The following is a 17,567-nucleotide window of genomic DNA, read 5'->3' on the forward strand; positions in this document are numbered from 1 at the left end:
CAACATAACAGAGGGTGAACTACAAGATGTAAGCACGGCATCACACGATCAACATAACAGAGGGTGAACTACAAGATGTAAGCACGGCATCACACGATCAACATAACAGAGGGTGAACTACAAGATGTAAGCACGGCATCACACGATCAACATAACAACAGCCGATTACTACGAAGTGAGGACTTAACACCATACTCACTCTCTTGTGATTCTGATCAAGGAACTACATGCAAAAAGATGAGTGAGTACACATTCAGGGGTGCAATGAAAAGGGAACGGAACATCCACCATGCTAAAATAAATGAACTAATAATTATGCGACCAGTTCTCACACAATGACATGTCTTATTTGCCCTGATCAATAAAGAAAATCTCACTGGTGTGTTTTTTGGCTCACGTAAGTGTAGCCTATGCGATGCTAACTTTTGTCTGTCTGTGCGTGCATGCGTGCGTGCGTGCGTATGTATGTATGTATGTATGTCTGTGGTAGAAACTTTAACATTTGAAGACGTCACAACATTTGAAGACGTCACATTATGACGTAAGAGGGTTAGACGTCACGCGAAGGAATTACTGAAAGTCTCGGTCATTGTTATTTTGAGCGGGCCGAGACTATTTTTTTCTTCGAAATCGGCCATTCAGATCTAGATCTAGTGTCTCGCTTTCTTGCACAGTGTCACCTATGCCGCTTACTGTGTGTGTGTGTGTGTGTGTATGTGTGACGGAGTGATTGAGTTTGTGTTACTGTTTGTCGATTTCTAACGTGAGCCTTGAAGGCTTCGCCTCTTGTTCACTGATAAATTCAATTTTAAAGTACCCCCAACAAAATAACAACAACATCTTTTTGTTTAATGTCCACATGGCTCGTGTGATTTCCCTGAGTGAGCAAGAATGTTTTAAATTTTGTGAGGTATCGGGGTTGAAACAATTTTGAAATCAGACCAGAAAACAACATATCTGTGTGACTTCAACAAAAGGTTGAAAGTATGGCATGGTTTTTTAACATGCTAGTTTTCTTTTCTACCATTACAGACGTTTCACGATTCAACTCAGAAACTATGCATAACTTCCCATACAAACAACACATTTTCAGTCATATCTGTGAGAACTAATCACAAAGCCAGCCTTCACAAAACAAAAATATGATTGCCTCTGAGTCATAGCAAGACATCTCAGCTGTTACGATAGCAGTTCAAAACTCAAGAGGCAAATTAAACTTATCAAAAAACAAACTGAAAAAGAGCACAACTGAAAATATAGTCAAGCGATTAACTTTGAAAAAAAATTGGAAATAAAACCAAAAAAATGTCATGCATAAATGTTGATGATCTAAAAGATTTGATTAAATGAATGATTGATTAACCTTTCTATTTTGTCCATGTATTGATTACTCACCTCCTCCCACCCCCCCCCCCCTCCCACCCCTCCTCTTTTCTATCTTTCTTTTAACGTATTCAAACATCTACCAACAATTTACGGGAAGTCTAAAACCACAGTGACTGTTAGAAAGCTAGCTTTCCCAGGGAAGCTGACAAATGCCATAAGATTATGATATATACCACAACACCGTTATTAGTCTTTAAATATTGTAACCATCCCACAAAGTTATTTAGCAAATATTTGCCACAACACTCAGCTTGAAAAGTAATACACCATATAAACAAAATGATACTGTATATTGCATTGGTATGACAGACAATGTGCAACTTGAGCAGGCTTTTATCCAGATTTTGTTGATTTGCCTTAAAGTGCCCACATAAAGCATGACCTACATTATGGCCATGTTCCCAGGAAACAAGACATTTACAAGGCATAGAAACGTCAGAACATTAACAAACTGTCTCACTGACATTTTTGATCAACATATAAAAGCTGTAAGGGTAGACCGGGCAGGCGAAATGAGTGATTTTTGATCTTGTACACCTTTTTGGGGTTGTTGCATTTTTCACACCTTTGAACCCCCTGGAATCCATCCATTCATCTGTTTTTATCATTTTTTTTTAAAGTTATAAAAAAAGCCATTTTCAACAGATGTGTTGTTGTCTTTGTCTGTGTTTCATGCAAAAAGTCGATGAAAATGCGTTTCTTTACGTGTTGGTAAACGCGTGTAGACGACATAGCTCTACACCGTTAAAACAGTTCAGGAATTTCTATTCTACACTGACTCTGCATGGTTATTTAAAAGTTTTAGTGACTCAGTTCTGTGAATGGTAAATTTCTTGTTCCTTTGGGAACACAGCCGTTAGGGAGCTCAGGCTTTAAGCTTGAAACTAAACTACCGGAAAGTTTTACGACCTGCTGTAAAAATGCTCAAACAGAAAGTGCCAATACTCCTCCCAACAATAATTTCAAAATTGAGGCTGTGTGTGTGTATGTGTGTAGTGTGTCTTTACGCGTGTACACACATATTGCTTTGGCAGCATACACCACTAAAGTTTTAGGTCATGCTGTACTGTTATACATAAACTGCGTGCTGGTATACTTCATGCATAAAAACGTAAAGTCTTAAAACAGAAATAAGACAAAGGGGATGGAAAATGAAAAAGAAAACGCAAAACTAGCAAAAATGAACGCAAAACACTAGCAAAACATTTTTTCAAACAAGAACAAAAACATTTTTCCTCTCTTTAAAAAAAAATGAAATAGCCCTCATAACCTGAAGGAACGATAAAAGCTAGCCACCTGAAAAACAAAACAAAAAAAGCACATAACCTGACGGAAGGATGAAAATCGTTGGAACATTTTTGGGAGTAAAATAAATGTAGGAAGGTAGTAGAGGAGGTAGCTACCTGAATGCTCTTGTCGCTGTTGGCGTAGTTGTTGACGAGGGCCAGACTCTCCTGGAAACGCGTTGTGCTCAGCCCCACCACCGTGCCGATCAGTTGAGACACCGAGATAATCACCTGTCATCAACATAATACATCTCCACTTCAAAAACAGCAAGACATTTAAATCTCTCACACACATGTCATCGGCATTACAGAATACAGATAACCAGCTTCTTCATGATTAACCAAAAACCTAGTCTGACAACAAGCCAGTCCACACATCTTATGTTCTTCATGATTAACCAAAAACCTAGTCTGACAACAAGCCAGTCCACACATCTTATGTTCTCAATCAGCTGCCATATGAAAACTACCCTCCTCGTATGGACGCTTATTTGCCGCACCTTGTTATTTGATTTTAAGAAATTAAAGTGACTCTGCAAGGCCAGTGAACTTCTTTTTCATCACCCGGTAAAACAAGTACGTGGCTCTTCTTCTCCATTCGTGGGCTCAAACTCCCACCTTCACACATGTTTTTTGCACGAGTGGAATTTTTCGTGTATGACCGTTTTTACCCCGCCATTTAGGCAGCCATACGCCAATTTCGAAGGAAGCATGCTGGTTATTTTCGTGTTTCTATAACCTACCGAACTCTGACATGGATTACAGGATCTTTTCCCTGCGCACTTGGTCTTGTGCTTGCATGTACACACGAAGGGGGATAAGGCACTGGCAGGTCTGCACATAAGTTGACCTGGAAGATCAGAAAAATCTCCACCCTTAATCCACCAGGCGGCAGCGGCCGGGATTCGAACCCACGACCTCCCGCTTGGGAGGCCGCCGTCTTACCACTAGGCCACTGCGCCCGTCTTGTACGTGGCTCTAATGCAGATGGTTACTGAGTCTATGTCTTACCTGTAGATGGACCCTGGTGAAGCTCTTCTTGTTGGAGAACTCAAAGTTGGTCCTCATCAGCAGGTAGAGCAGAGCGCACGCCTCGCGTCTTGTGGACGCCAGCTTGGAGTTGCAGCATCGAAGAATCTGAACACAGCAAAACACGTTCCATTCCATTCACCACTGAATCATTTATGGCAAAAGAACTACAACCTAAAACAGAGAGGTACTTCTTCTTCTACGTTCATGGATTGAAACTCCCATGTACACTCATGTTTTTTGCACTAGTGGGATTTTACGTGAATGACCGTTTTTACCCTGCCACTTGGGCAGCCATACACCGCTTTCGGGGCATGCATGCTGGGTATTTTCGTGTTTCTATAACCCATCGAACTCTGACATGGATTACAGGATCTTTTCCATGCATACTTGATCTTGTGCTTGCGTGTACAAACGAAGGGGGATAAGCCACTAGCAGGTCTGCACATAAATTGACCTGGGAGATCGGAAAAATCTCCACCTTAACCCACCATGCGTGGCCAGGATTCGAATCCACGACCTTCCGCTTTGGAGGCTGGCATCTTACCACCAAGCCATGAATAGATACGAACATAAAGAAGCTCGTCACTACATCCTGTTAAGTCACTGTCCACTGTCATTTCACAGGGATTTTGAACATTAGAAAGCTGTCAGCAAAAGGAGAATGTCACAATTTCTTTTCAGGCAAATACACATACCTCGTAACAGAGTTCTCCGCACATGTCAGCACTCCCCTTGAACAGTACCGTCTGAAACTGTATAGAACACACAACATTTTACTATACTGAAACTGTATAGAACACACAACATTTTACTATACTGAAACTGTATAGAACACACAACATTTTAATATACTGAAACTGTATAGAACACACAACATTTTAATATACTGAAACTGTATAGAACACACATTTTAATATACTGAAACTGTATAGAACACACATTTTAATATACTGAAGCAAAAAAATGAAAATCTCTCTCTCACTCACTCTCTGGCTGTGTTCCATACACCTGTGCTATGGATCAAGCTTTCGACACTGATGTCATTTCTTTTCTACATCATTCCTTTCGTCATTGATCGTTGCCTCGCCAGCGTCTTGCAAGCAAGATTCTTCGACAATTTTGAGATAAGTTCATTATCTGTACCATAAGTGTTTTTCTGTCGGTCTACTTGAAGAACACCGAGTCGAAGTACAGTAAATGTAACTTTCGCTTTATCTTATATTAAACGTTCTAATAAACTGCCAGTCTTGTTTTAAGATTCTGATTTCATAAAAAAAAAAATCAGCCAAATATCACTCATCATCCACATTATCAGAGGTCACACTAAAGTAAATCAGCCAAATATCACTCATCATTCACATTATCAGAGGTCACACTAAAGTAAATCAGCCAAATATCACTCATCATCCACATTATCAGAGGTCACACTAAAGTAAATCAGCCAAATATCACTCATCATCCACATTATCAGAGGTCACACTAAAGTAAAACAGCCAAATATCACTCATCATCCACATTATCAGAGGTCACACTAAAGTAAAACAGCCAAATATCACTCATCATCCACATTATCAGAGGTCACACTAAAGTAAAACAGCCAAATATCACTCATCATCCACATTATCAGAGGTCACACTAAAGTAAAACAGCCAAATATCACTCATCATCCACATTATCAGAGGTCACACTAAAGTAAATCGAAAATTTTAAGAGTAAATTTTGATTTGATTAATATACTTACCCGACTCACATCGTTAATACCCTCCCGCCTACCCCGCTTTAATTTACCCTAAAAATGAATGTTTCGCTTCGTTTCGAGTGAAGTATTCCAATATGGCGGCGGAGGTCTCGCGTGCTCAGTCACGTGACGGTATGGCCTTGACCTGTGACCCAGTTTACGGGTTCTAGGCTGTTCTTTTTTAGGGTTACTTCCCCTTAAGGGGTGAAGCGTAGTTCAGCGTCACGGCACTTAAACCAGAGGTTAATGCTAGATGTGAGTCGGGATAAGATATGTAATTTAATCAGCCAAATATCTCTCATCATCCACATTATCAGAGGTCACACTAAAGTAAATCAGCCAAATATCACTCATCATCCACATTATCAGAGGTCACACTGACTTTAAGTAATTTGCACAGGTTGACATGAAACAAGGCCTATATTTGCCCAGTGATATTATCAAAATGCATATAATACCTATAAAATGAAATCCTGACTGAATATGTTGTAGCAGCACGACCCCTGCCACTTTGAATACCCTTTAAGACCTCCCGATAAAAGACTCCCTCCCCTTTAAGACCTAGTTTCAGATCTTCTCTTCATAACCTCCGTAAACTCACCCCTATTTTAAGACTCCCTTAGTTTTAAGACCGGATTTTCTCAGACTTTGTTGAGGTCTTAAGACGGGGTGCCACTGTATCGTTATAACAATCATCATAAATAACTTTTCTTAAACAAACCAGCACAATGTAAACCAGCATACAAATGACTGAGATAAAACGACAACCAAAACACTACGCAATTATGTCAGCTTCCCACAAGCCCAAGCACACCGTATTACCATGGAACTATCCTTTAGAGACCACCCAATTTAAGACTCCCTCCTTTTTAAGACCAGGTTTTCTCAGATTTTGGAGGTCTTAAGAGGGGGTTCCACTGTATCGTTATAACAATAATAATAAATAATTTTTCTAAAACAAACCAGCACAATTTAAACGAGCATACAAATGACTGAGATAAAACGCTACGCAATTATGTCAGCTTCCCACAAGCCCAAGTTCACCGTATTACCTACCTTTTTGATGAAGGCTCTCCAGGCCCCAAAGACGTGTCGCTGCAGCACTTCGGACTGCGAGGAGCGCAGGTAGCCCAGGTACAGGCCGAAGACTGTGCGCATCAAGTGGTTGTCTCCTCCTCGTTCCTCCAGCTCTTTCTACAAATAGCAACACACATGAGAAAAGTAAATAATTGACTATTCTGGCGTTCGGTGACATTTAATAAAAATAATGAGGATATTAATATGGCTCAAATCCTAAAATAGTTCCAAGCTCCTTAAAGATGTTTCACCTGCTACAGGAAAAATAATCATTTCTTACATGCAGGTGCAAACCCCAAGTTTCAAATAGGCTAGTTTAGAAACTAATTCTGACCTGTTCATCAAGTTTCAAATAGGCTAGTTTAGAAACTAATTCTGACCTGTTCATCAAGTTTCAAATAGGCTAGTTTAGAAACTAATTCTAACCTGTTCATCAAGTTTCAAATAGAGTAGTTTAGAAACTAATTCTGACCTGTTCATCAAGTTTCAAATAGGCTAGTTTAGAAACTAATTCTGACCTGTTCATCAAGGCATACAAGAAATTAGGAAGAAAACAAATTACTGACTTTGATTGCTCCTGTGAAAAAATTGCCTTTGTTTTTTCCTTACTTTTATAACCAGCAGCCTTTCATTAAAAGAAGATACAAAAAAGAGAATAAACAAGAAATTAAGAAAAATGAAGACAAAATGCTGACACAATTTCAACCTCATTCTTATAATATATAATTATCATAAGAGACTTCACCCAACCTGAGACTGAAGAGTTCAGAGCCTGAAAAGTACAGTTTAAAACCTCAAAAGTACATGTTCACAACTACTACAGAAGGCGCTCTAAGCAGTGCTTTGTCTCATCGCTCTAAACAGTGCTTTGTCTCATCGCTCTGAACAGTGCTTTGCCTCATCGCTCTAAACAGTGCTTTGTCTCATCGCTCTAAACAGTGCTTTGTCTCATCGCTCTGAACAGTGCTTTGCCTCATCGCTCTGAACAGTGCTTTGCCTCATCGCTCTGAACAGTGCTTTGCCTCATCGCTCTAAACAGTGCTTTGCCTCATCGCTCTAAACAGTGCTTTGTCTCATCGCTCTAAACAGTGCTTTGCCTCATCGCTCTAAACAGTGCTTTGTCTCATCGCTCTAAACAGTGCTTTGTCTCATCGCTCTAAACAGTGCTTTGTCTCATCGCTCTGAACAGTGCTTTGTCTCATCGCTCTAAACAGTGCTTTGTCTCATCGCTCTAAACAGTGCTTTGTCTCATCGCTCTGAACAGTGCTTTGTCTCATCGCTCTAAACAGAGCTTTGTCTCATCGCTCTGAACAGTGCTTTGCCTCATCGCTCTAAACAGTGCTTTGTCTTATCGCTCTAAACAGTGCTTTGCCTCATCGCTCTAAACAGTGCTTTGTCTCATCGCTCTAAACAGTGCTTTGCCTCATCGCTCTAAACAGTGCTTTGCCTCATCGCTCTAAACAGTGCTTTGTCTCATCGCTCTGAACAGTGCTTTGCCTCATCGCTCTAAACAGTGCTTTTTCTCATCGCTCTGAACAGTGCTTTGTCTCATTGCTCTAAACAGTGCTTTGTCTCATCGCTCTAAACAGTGCTTTGTCTCATCGCTCTGAACAGTGCTTTGTCTCATCGCTCTGAACAGTGCTTTGTCTCATCGCTCTAAACAGTGCTTTGCCTCATCGCTCTAAACAGTGCTTTGCCTCATCGCTCTAAACAGTGCTTTGCCTCATCGCTCTAAACAGTGCTTTGCCTCATCGCTCTGAACAGTGCTTTGTCTCATCGCTCTGAACAGTGCTTTGTCTCATCGCTCTAAACAGTGCTTTGCCTCATCGCTCTAAACAGTGCTTTGCCTCATCGCTCTAAACAGTGCTTTGCCTCATCGCTCTAAACAGTGCTTTGCCTCATCGCTCTAAACAGTGCTTTGTCTCATCGCTCTAAACAGTGCTTTGTCTCATCGCTCTAAACAGTGCTTTGCCTCATCGCTCTAAACAGTGCTTTGCCTCATCGCTCTAAACAGTGCTTTGTCTCATCGCTCTAAACAGTGCTTTGTCTCATCGCTCTAAACAGTGCTTTGTCTCATCGCTCTAAACAGTGCTTTGTCTCATCGCTCTGAACAGTGCTTTGTCTCATCGCTCTAAACAGTGCTTTGTCTCATCGCTCTAAACAGTGCTTTGTCTCATCGCTCTAAACAGTGCTTTGCCTCATCGCTCTGAACAGTGCTTTGTCTCATCGCTCTGAACAGTGCTTTGTCTCATCGCTCTAAACAGTGCTTTGTCTCATCGCTCTAAACAGTGCTTTGCCTCATCGCTCTAAACAGTGCTTTGTCTCATCGCTCTAAACAGTGCTTTGTCTCATCGCTCTAAACAGTGCTTTGTCTCATCGCTCTGAACAGTGCTTTGTCTCATCGTTCTAAACAGTGCTTTGTCTCATCGCTCTGAACAGTGCTTTGTCTCATCGCTCTAAACAGTGCTTTGTCTCATCGCTCTAAACAGTGCTTTGCCTCATCGCTCTGAACAGTGCTTTGTCTCATCGCTCTGAACAGTGCTTTGTCTCATCGCTCTAAACAGTGCTTTGTCTCATCGCTCTAAACAGTGCTTTGTCTCATCGCTCTAAACACTGCTTTGTCTCATCGCTCTGAACAGTGCTTTGCCTCATCGCTCTAAACAGTGCTTTGCCTCATCGCTCTAAACAGTGCTTTGTCTCATCGCTCTAAACAGTGCTTTGTCTCATCGCTCTAAACAGTGCTTTGTCTCATCGCCCTAAACAGTGCTTTGTCTCATCGCTCTAAACAGTGCTTTGCCTCATCGCTCTAAACAGTGCTTTGCCTCATCGCTCTAAACAGTGCTTTGCCTCATCGCTCTAAACAGTGCTTTGTCTCATCGCTCTAAACAGTGCTTTTTCTCATCGCTCTGAACAGTGCTTTGCCTCATCGCTCTAAACAGTGCTTTGCCTCATCGCTCTGAACAGTGCTTTGTCTCATCGCTCTAAACAGTGCTTTGTCTCATCGCTCTAAACAGTGCTTTGTCTCATCGCTCTAAACAGTGCTTTGTCTCATCGCTCTAAACAGTGCTTTGTCTCATCGCTCTAAACAGTGCTTTGTCTCATCGCTCTGAACAGTGCTTTGTCTCATCGCTCTAAACAGTGCTTTGCCTCATCGCTCTAAACAGTGCTTTGCCTCATCGCTCTAAACAGTGCTTTGTCTCATCGCTCTAAACAGTGCTTTTTCTCATCGCTCTGAACAGTGCTTTGTCTCATCGCTCTAAACAGTGCTTTGCCTCATCGCTCTAAACAGTGCTTTGCCTCATAGCTCTGAACAGTGCTTTGTCTCATCGCTCTGAACAGTGCTTTGCCTCATCGCTCTGAACATTGCTTTGCCTCATCGCTCTAAACAGTGCTTTGCCTCATCGCTCTAAACAGTGCTTTGTCTCATCGCTCTAAACAGTGCTTTGTCTCATCGCTCTGAACAGTGCTTTGCCTCATCGCTCTAAACAGTGCTTTGTCTCATCGCTCTGAACAGTGCTTTGTCTCATCGCTCTGAACAGTGCTTTGTCTCATCGCTCTAAACAGTGCTTTGTCTCATCGCTCTGAACAGTGCTTTGTCTCATCGCTCTAAACAGTGCTTTGCCTCATCGCTCTAAACAGTGCTTTGTCTCATCGCTCTGAACAGTGCTTTGTCTCATCGCTCTAAACAGTGCTTTGCCTCATCGCTCTGAACAGTGCTTTGCCTCATCGCTCTAAACAGTGCTTTGTCTCATCGCTCTAAACAGTGCTTTGTCTCATCGCTCTAAACAGTGCTTTGCCTCATCGCTCTAAACAGTGCTTTGTCTCATCGCTCTAAACAGTGCTTTGCCTCATCGCTCTAAACAGTGCTTTGCCTCATCGCTCTGAACAGTGCTTTGTCTCATCGCTCTGAACAGTGCTTTGCCTCATCGCTCTAAACAGTGCTTTGTCTCATCGCTCTAAACAGTGCTTTGTCTCATCGCTCTAAACAGTGCTTTGTCTCATCGCTCTAAACAGTGCTTTGCCTCATCGCTCTAAACAGTGCTTTGCCTCATCGCTCTAAACAGTGCTTTGTCTCATCGCTCTAAACAGTGCTTTGTCTCATCGCTCTAAACAGTGCTTTGCCTCATCGCTCTAAACAGTGCTTTGTCTCATCGCTCTAAACAGTGCTTTGTCTCATCGCTCTAAACAGTGCTTTGTCTCGTCGCTCTAAACAGTGCTTTGTCTCATCGCTCTGAACAGTGCTTTGCCTCATCGCTCTAAACAGTGCTTTGTCTCATCGCTCTAAACAGTGCTTTGTCTCATCGCTCTAAACAGTGCTTTGTCTCATCGCTCTAAACAGTGCTTTGCCTCATCGCTCTAAACAGTGCTTTGTCTCATCGCTCTAAACAGTGCTTTGTCTCATCGCTCTGAACAGTGCTTTGCCTCATCGCTCTAAACAGTGCTTTGTCTCATCGCTCTGAACAGTGCTTTGTCTCATCGCTCTAAACAGTGCTTTGTCTCATCGCTCTGAACAGTGCTTTGTCTCATCGCTCTAAACAGTGCTTTGCCTCATCGCTCTAAACAGTGCTTTGCCTCATCGCTCTAAACAGTGCTTTGCCTCATCGCTCTAAACAGTGCTTTGTCTCATCGCTCTGAACAGTGCTTTGTCTCATCGCTCTAAACAGTGCTTTGCCTCATCGCTCTAAACAGTGCTTTGTCTCATCGCTCTAAACAGTGCTTTGTCTCATCGCTCTAAACAGTGCTTTGTCTCATCGCTCTGAACAGTGCTTTGCCTCATCGCTCTAAACAGTGCTTTGTCTCATCGCTCTGAACAGTGCTTTGCCTCATCGCTCTAAACAGTGCTTTGCCTCATCGCTCTAAACAGTGCTTTGTCTCATCGCTCTAAACAGTGCTTTGTCTCATCGCTCTAAACAGTGCTTTGTCTCATCGCTCTGAACAGTGCTTTGTCTCATCGCTCTAAACAGTGCTTTGTCTCATCGCTCTAAACAGTGCTTTGCCTCATCGCTCTGAACAGTGCTTTGCCTCATCGCTCTAAACAGTGCTTTGTCTCATCGCTCTAAACAGTGCTTTGTCTCATCGCTCTAAACAGTGCTTTGCCTCATCGCTCTAAACAGTGCTTTGTCTCATCGCTCTAAACAGTGCTTTGTCTCATCGCTCTGAACAGTGCTTTGCCTCATCGCTCTAAACAGTGCTTTGTCTCATCGCTCTAAACAGTGCTTTGCCTCATCGCTCTAAACAGTGCTTTGTCTCATCGCTCTAAACAGTGCTTTGTCTCATCGCTCTGAACAGTGCTTTGCCTCATCGCTCTAAACAGTGCTTTGTCTCATCGCTCTGAACAGTGCTTTGTCTCATCGCTCTAAACAGTGCTTTGTCTCATCGCTCTAAACAGTGCTTTGTCTCATCGCTCTGAACAGTGCTTTGTCTCATCGCTCTGAACAGTGCTTTGTCTCATCGCTCTAAACAGTGCTTTGCCTCATCGCTCTAAACAGTGCTTTGCCTCATCGCTCTAAACAGTGCTTTGCCTCATCGCTCTAAACAGTGCTTTGCCTCATCGCTCTGAACAGTGCTTTGTCTCATCGCTCTGAACAGTGCTTTGTCTCATCGCTCTAAACAGTGCTTTGCCTCATCGCTCTAAACAGTGCTTTGCCTCATCGCTCTAAACAGTGCTTTGCCTCATCGCTCTAAACAGTGCTTTGTCTCATCGCTCTGAACAGTGCTTTGTCTCATCGCTCTAAACAGTGCTTTGCCTCATCGCTCTAAACAGTGCTTTGTCTCATCGCTCTAAACAGTGCTTTGTCTCATCGCTCTAAACAGTGCTTTGTCTCATCGCTCTGAACAGTGCTTTGCCTCATCGCTCTAAACAGTGCTTTGTCTCATCGCTCTGAACAGTGCTTTGCCTCATCGCTCTAAACAGTGCTTTGCCTCATCGCTCTAAACAGTGCTTTGTCTCATCGCTCTAAACAGTGCTTTGTCTCATCGCTCTAAACAGTGCTTTGTCTCATCGCTCTGAACAGTGCTTTGTCTCATCGCTCTAAACAGTGCTTTGTCTCATCGCTCTAAACAGTGCTTTGCCTCATCGCTCTGAACAGTGCTTTGCCTCATCGCTCTAAACAGTGCTTTGTCTCATCGCTCTAAACAGTGCTTTGTCTCATCGCTCTAAACAGTGCTTTGCCTCATCGCTCTAAACAGTGCTTTGTCTCATCGCTCTAAACAGTGCTTTGTCTCATCGCTCTGAACAGTGCTTTGCCTCATCGCTCTAAACAGTGCTTTGTCTCATCGCTCTAAACAGTGCTTTGCCTCATCGCTCTAAACAGTGCTTTGTCTCATCGCTCTAAACAGTGCTTTGTCTCATCGCTCTGAACAGTGCTTTGCCTCATCGCTCTAAACAGTGCTTTGTCTCATCGCTCTGAACAGTGCTTTGTCTCATCGCTCTAAACAGTGCTTTGTCTCATCGCTCTAAACAGTGCTTTGTCTCATCGCTCTGAACAGTGCTTTGTCTCATCGCTCTGAACAGTGCTTTGTCTCATCGCTCTAAACAGTGCTTTGCCTCATCGCTCTAAACAGTGCTTTGCCTCATCGCTCTAAACAGTGCTTTGCCTCATCGCTCTGAACAGTGCTTTGCCTCATCGCTCTGAACCGTGCTTTGTCTCATCGCTCTGAACAGTGCTTTGCCTCATCGCTCTAAACAGTGCTTTGCCTCATCGCTCTAAACAGTGCTTTGCCTCATCGCTCTAAACAGTGCTTTGCCTCATCGCTCTAAACAGTGCTTTGCCTCATCGCTCTAAACAGTGCTTTGTCTCATCGCTCTAAACAGTGCTTTGTCTCATCGCTTTAAACAGTGCTTTGCCTCATCGCTCTAAACAGTGCTTTGCCTCATCGCTCTAAACAGTGCTTTGTCTCATCGCTCTAAACAGTGCTTTGTCTCATCGCTCTAAACAGTGCTTTGTCTCATCGCTCTAAACAGTGCTTTGTCTCATCGCTCTGAACAGTGCTTTGTCTCATCGCTCTAAACAGTGCTTTGTCTCATCGCTCTAAACAGTGCTTTGTCTTATCGCTCTAAACAGTGCTTTGCCTCATCGCTCTGAACAGTGCTTTGTCTCATCGCTCTGAACAGTGCTTTGTCTCATCGCTCTAAACAGTGCTTTGTCTCATCGCTCTAAACAGTGCTTTGCCTCATCGCTCTAAACAGTGCTTTGTCTCATCGCTCTAAACAGTGCTTTGTCTCATCGCTCTAAACAGTGCTTTGTCTCATCGCTCTGAACAGTGCTTTGTCTCATCGCTCTAAACAGTGCTTTGTCTCATCGCTCTGAACAGTGCTTTGTCTCATCGCTCTAAACAGTGCTTTGTCTCATCGCTCTGAACAGTGCTTTGCCTCATCGCTCTAAACAGTGCTTTGTCTCATCGCTCTAAACAGTGCTTTGCCTTATCGCTCTGAACAGTGCTTTGTCTCATCGCTCTAAACAGTGCTTTGTCTCATCGCTCTGAACAGTGCTTTGCCTCATCGCTCTAAACAGTGCTTTGTCTCATCGCTCTAAACAGTGCTTTGTCTCATCGCTCTGAACAGTGCTTTGCCTCATCGCTCTAAACAGTGCTTTGTCTCATCGCTCTAAACAGTGCTTTGCCTCATCGCTCTGAACAGTGCTTTGTCTCATCGCTCTAAACAGTGCTTTGCCTCATCGCTATAAACAGTGCTTTGTCTCATCGCTATAAACAGTGCTTTGTCTCATCGCTCTGAACAGTGCTTTGTCTCATCGCTCTAAACAGTGCTTTGTCTCATCGCTCTAAACAGTGCTTTGTCTCATCGCTCTGAACAGTGCTTTGTCTCATCGCTCTAAACAGTGCTTTGTCTCATCGCTCTAAACCGTGCTTTGTCTCATCGCTCTAAACAGTGCTTTGCCTCATCGCTCTAAACAGTGCTTTGTCTCATCGCTCTAAACAGTGCTTTGCCTCATCGCTCTGAACAGTGCTTTGTCTCATCGCTCTAAACAGTGCTTTGTCTCATCGCTCTAAACAGTGCTTTGTCTCATCGCTCTGAACAGTGCTTTGTCTCATCGCTCTAAACAGTGCTTTGTCTCATCGCTCTAAACAGTGCTTTGTCTCATCGCTCTAAACAGTGCTTTGTCTCATCGCTCTAAACAGTGCTTTGTCTCGTCGCTCTAAACAGTGCTTTGTCTCATCGCTCTAAACAGTGCTTTGTCTTATCGCTCTAAACAGTGCTTTGCCTCATCGCTCTGAACAGTGCTTTGTCTCATCGCTCTAAACAGTGCTTTGTCTCATCGCTCTAAACAGTGCTTTGTCTCATCGCTCTAAACAGTGCTTTGTCTCATCGCTCTAAACAGTGCTTTGCCTCATCGCTCTAAACAGTGCTTTGTCTCATCGCTCTGAACAGTGCTTTGCCTCATCGCTCTGAACAGTGCTTTGCCTCATCGCTCTAAACAGTGCTTTGTCTCATCGCTCTAAACAGTGCTTTGCCTCATCGCTCTGAACAGTGCTTTGCCTCATCGCTCTAAACAGTGCTTTGCCTCATCGCTCTAAACAGTGCTTTGTCTCATCGCTCTAAACAGTGCTTTGCCTCATCGCTCTAAACAGTGCTTTGTCTCATCGCTCTAAACAGTGCTTTGTCTCATCGCTCTGAACAGTGCTTTGTCTCATCGCTCTAAACAGTGCTTTGTCTCATCGCTCTAAACAGTGCTTTGTCTCATCGCTCTAAACAGTGCTTTGTCTCATCGCTCTGAACAGTGCTTTGTCTCATCGCTCTAAACAGTGCTTTGTCTCATCGCTCTGAACAGTGCTTTGTCTCATCGCTCTAAACAGTGCTTTGTCTCATCGCTCTGAACAGTGCTTTGTCTCATCGCTCTAAACAGTGCTTTGCCTCATCGCTCTGAACAGTGCTTTGCCTCATCGCTCTAAACAGTGCTTTGCCTCATCGCTCTGAACAGTGCTTTGTCTCATCGCTCTAAACAGTGCTTTGCCTCATCGCTCTGAACAGTGCTTTGTCTCATCGCTCTGAACAGTGCTTTGTCTCATCGCTCTAAACAGTGCTTTGTCTCATCGCTCTGAACAGTGCTTTGTCTCATCGCTCTAAACAGTGCTTTGTCTCATCGCTCTAAACAGTGCTTTGCCTCATCGCTCTGAACAGTGCTTTGTCTCATCGCTCTAAACAGTGCTTTGCCTCATCGCTCTGAACAGTGCTTTGTCTCATCGCTCTAAACAGTGCTTTGTCTCATCGCTCTGAACAGTGCTTTGTCTCATCGCTCTAAACAGTGCTTTGTCTCATCGCTCTAAACAGTGCTTTGTCTCATCGCTCTGAACAGTGCTTTGTCTCATCGCTCTAAACAGTGCTTTGCCTCATCGCTCTGAACAGTGCTTTGTCTCATCGCTCTGAACAGTGCTTTGTCTCATCGCTCTAAACAGTGCTTTGTCTCATCGCTCTGAACAGTGCTTTGCCTCATCGCTCTAAACAGTGCTTTGCCTCATCGCTCTAAACAGTGCTTTGTCTCATCGCTCTAAACAGTGCTTTGTCTCATCGCTCTAAACAGTGCTTTGTCTCATCGCTCTAAACAGTGCTTTGCCTCATCGCTCTGAACAGTGCTTTGTCTCATCGCTCTAAACAGTGCTTTGCCTCATCGCTCTAAACAGTGCTTTGCCTCATCGCTCTGAACAGTGCTTTGTCTCATCGCTCTAAACAGTGCTTTGCCTCATCGCTCTAAACAGTGCTTTGTCTCATCGCTCTAAACTGTGCTTTGTCTCATCGCTCTAAACAGTGCTTTGTCTCATCGCTCTAAACAGTGCTTTGCCTCATCGCTCTAAACAGTGCTTTGCCTCATCGCTCTAAACAGTGCTTTGTCTCATCGCTCTAAACAGTGCTTTGTCTCATCGCTCTGAACAGTGCTTTGCCTCATCGCTCTAAACAGTGCTTTGTCTCATCGCTCTGAACAGTGCTTTGTCTCATCGCTCTAAACAGTGCTTTGTCTCATCGCTCTGAACAGTGCTTTGTCTCATCGCTCTAAACAGTGCTTTGCCTCATCGCTCTAAACAGTGCTTTGCCTCATCGCTCTAAACAGTGCTTTGCCTCATCGCTCTAAACAGTGCTTTGCCTCATCGCTCTAAACAGTGCTTTGTCTCATCGCTCTAAACAGTGCTTTGTCTCATCGCTCTAAACAGTGCTTTGTCTCATCGCTCTGAACAGTGCTTTGTCTCATCGCTCGAAACAGTGCTTTGTCTCATCGCTCTAAACAGTGCTTTGCCTCATCGCTCTGAACAGTGCTTTGTCTCATCGCTCTAAACAGTGCTTTGCCTCATCGCTCTAAACAGTGCTTTGTCTCATCGCTCTAAACAGTGCTTTGCCTCATCGCTCTAAACAGTGCTTTGTCTCATCGCTCTAAACAGTGCTTTGTCTCATCGCTCTAAACAGTGCTTTGCCTCATCGCTCTAAACAGTGCTTTGTCTCATCGCTCTAAACAGTGCTTTGTCTCATCGCTCTAAACAGTGCTTTGCCTCATCGCTCTAAACAGTGCTTTGTCTCATCGCTCTAAACAGTGCTTTGCCTCATCGCTCTGAACAGTGCTTTGTCTCATCGCTCTGAACAGTGCTTTGTCTCATCGCTCTAAACAGTGCTTTGTCTCATCGCTCTAAAGAGTGCTTTGTCTCATCGCTCTAAACAGTGCTTTGTCTCATCGCTCTGAACAGTGCTTTGCCTCATCGCTCTAAACAGTGCTTTGCCTCATCGCTCTAAACAGTGCTTTGTCTCATCGCTCTAAACAGTGCTTTGTCTCATCGCTCTAAACAGTGCTTTGTCTCATCGCTCTAAACAGTGCTTTGTCTCATCGCTCTAAACAGTGCTTTGCCTCATCGCTCTAAACAGTGCTTTGCCTCATCGCTCTAAACAGTGCTTTGCCTCATCGCTCTAAACAGTGCTTTGTCTCATCGCTCTAAACAGTGCTTTTTCTCATCGCTCTGAACAGTGCTTTGCCTCATCGCTCTAAACAGTGCTTTGCCTCATCGCTCTGAACAGTGCTTTGTCTCATCGCTCTAAACAGTGCTTTGTC

General features: G+C 43.5%; 1 protein-coding gene across 6 annotated transcripts in view; it reads right to left on the reverse strand.

Moving 5' to 3' along the window:
• The window catches only part of LOC138946240 (dedicator of cytokinesis protein 9-like), a 132,198-nt gene that overhangs the window by 46,471 nt on the left and 68,160 nt on the right, over positions 1-17,567 (reverse strand). For 4 of the 6 annotated variants that reach the window (XM_070317774.1, XM_070317773.1, XM_070317775.1 and 1 more), the window contains 5 exons: positions 6,499-6,636; positions 4,400-4,456; positions 3,684-3,809; positions 2,790-2,903; positions 200-223 (listed from right to left, as the gene is read on the reverse strand). In XM_070317774.1, coding sequence (XP_070173875.1) covers positions 200-223; positions 2,790-2,903; positions 3,684-3,809; positions 4,400-4,456; positions 6,499-6,636 — 459 coding nt within the window. The remainder of the gene's footprint in view (positions 1-199; positions 224-2,789; positions 2,904-3,683; positions 3,810-4,399; positions 4,457-6,498; positions 6,637-17,567) is intronic. The other 2 variants (XM_070317778.1, XM_070317776.1) reach the window with 1 other exon arrangement.

This window comes from Littorina saxatilis, linkage group LG13 (assembly GCF_037325665.1).
Source record: "Littorina saxatilis isolate snail1 linkage group LG13, US_GU_Lsax_2.0, whole genome shotgun sequence".
NCBI lineage: Eukaryota > Metazoa > Mollusca > Gastropoda > Littorinimorpha > Littorinidae > Littorina > Littorina saxatilis.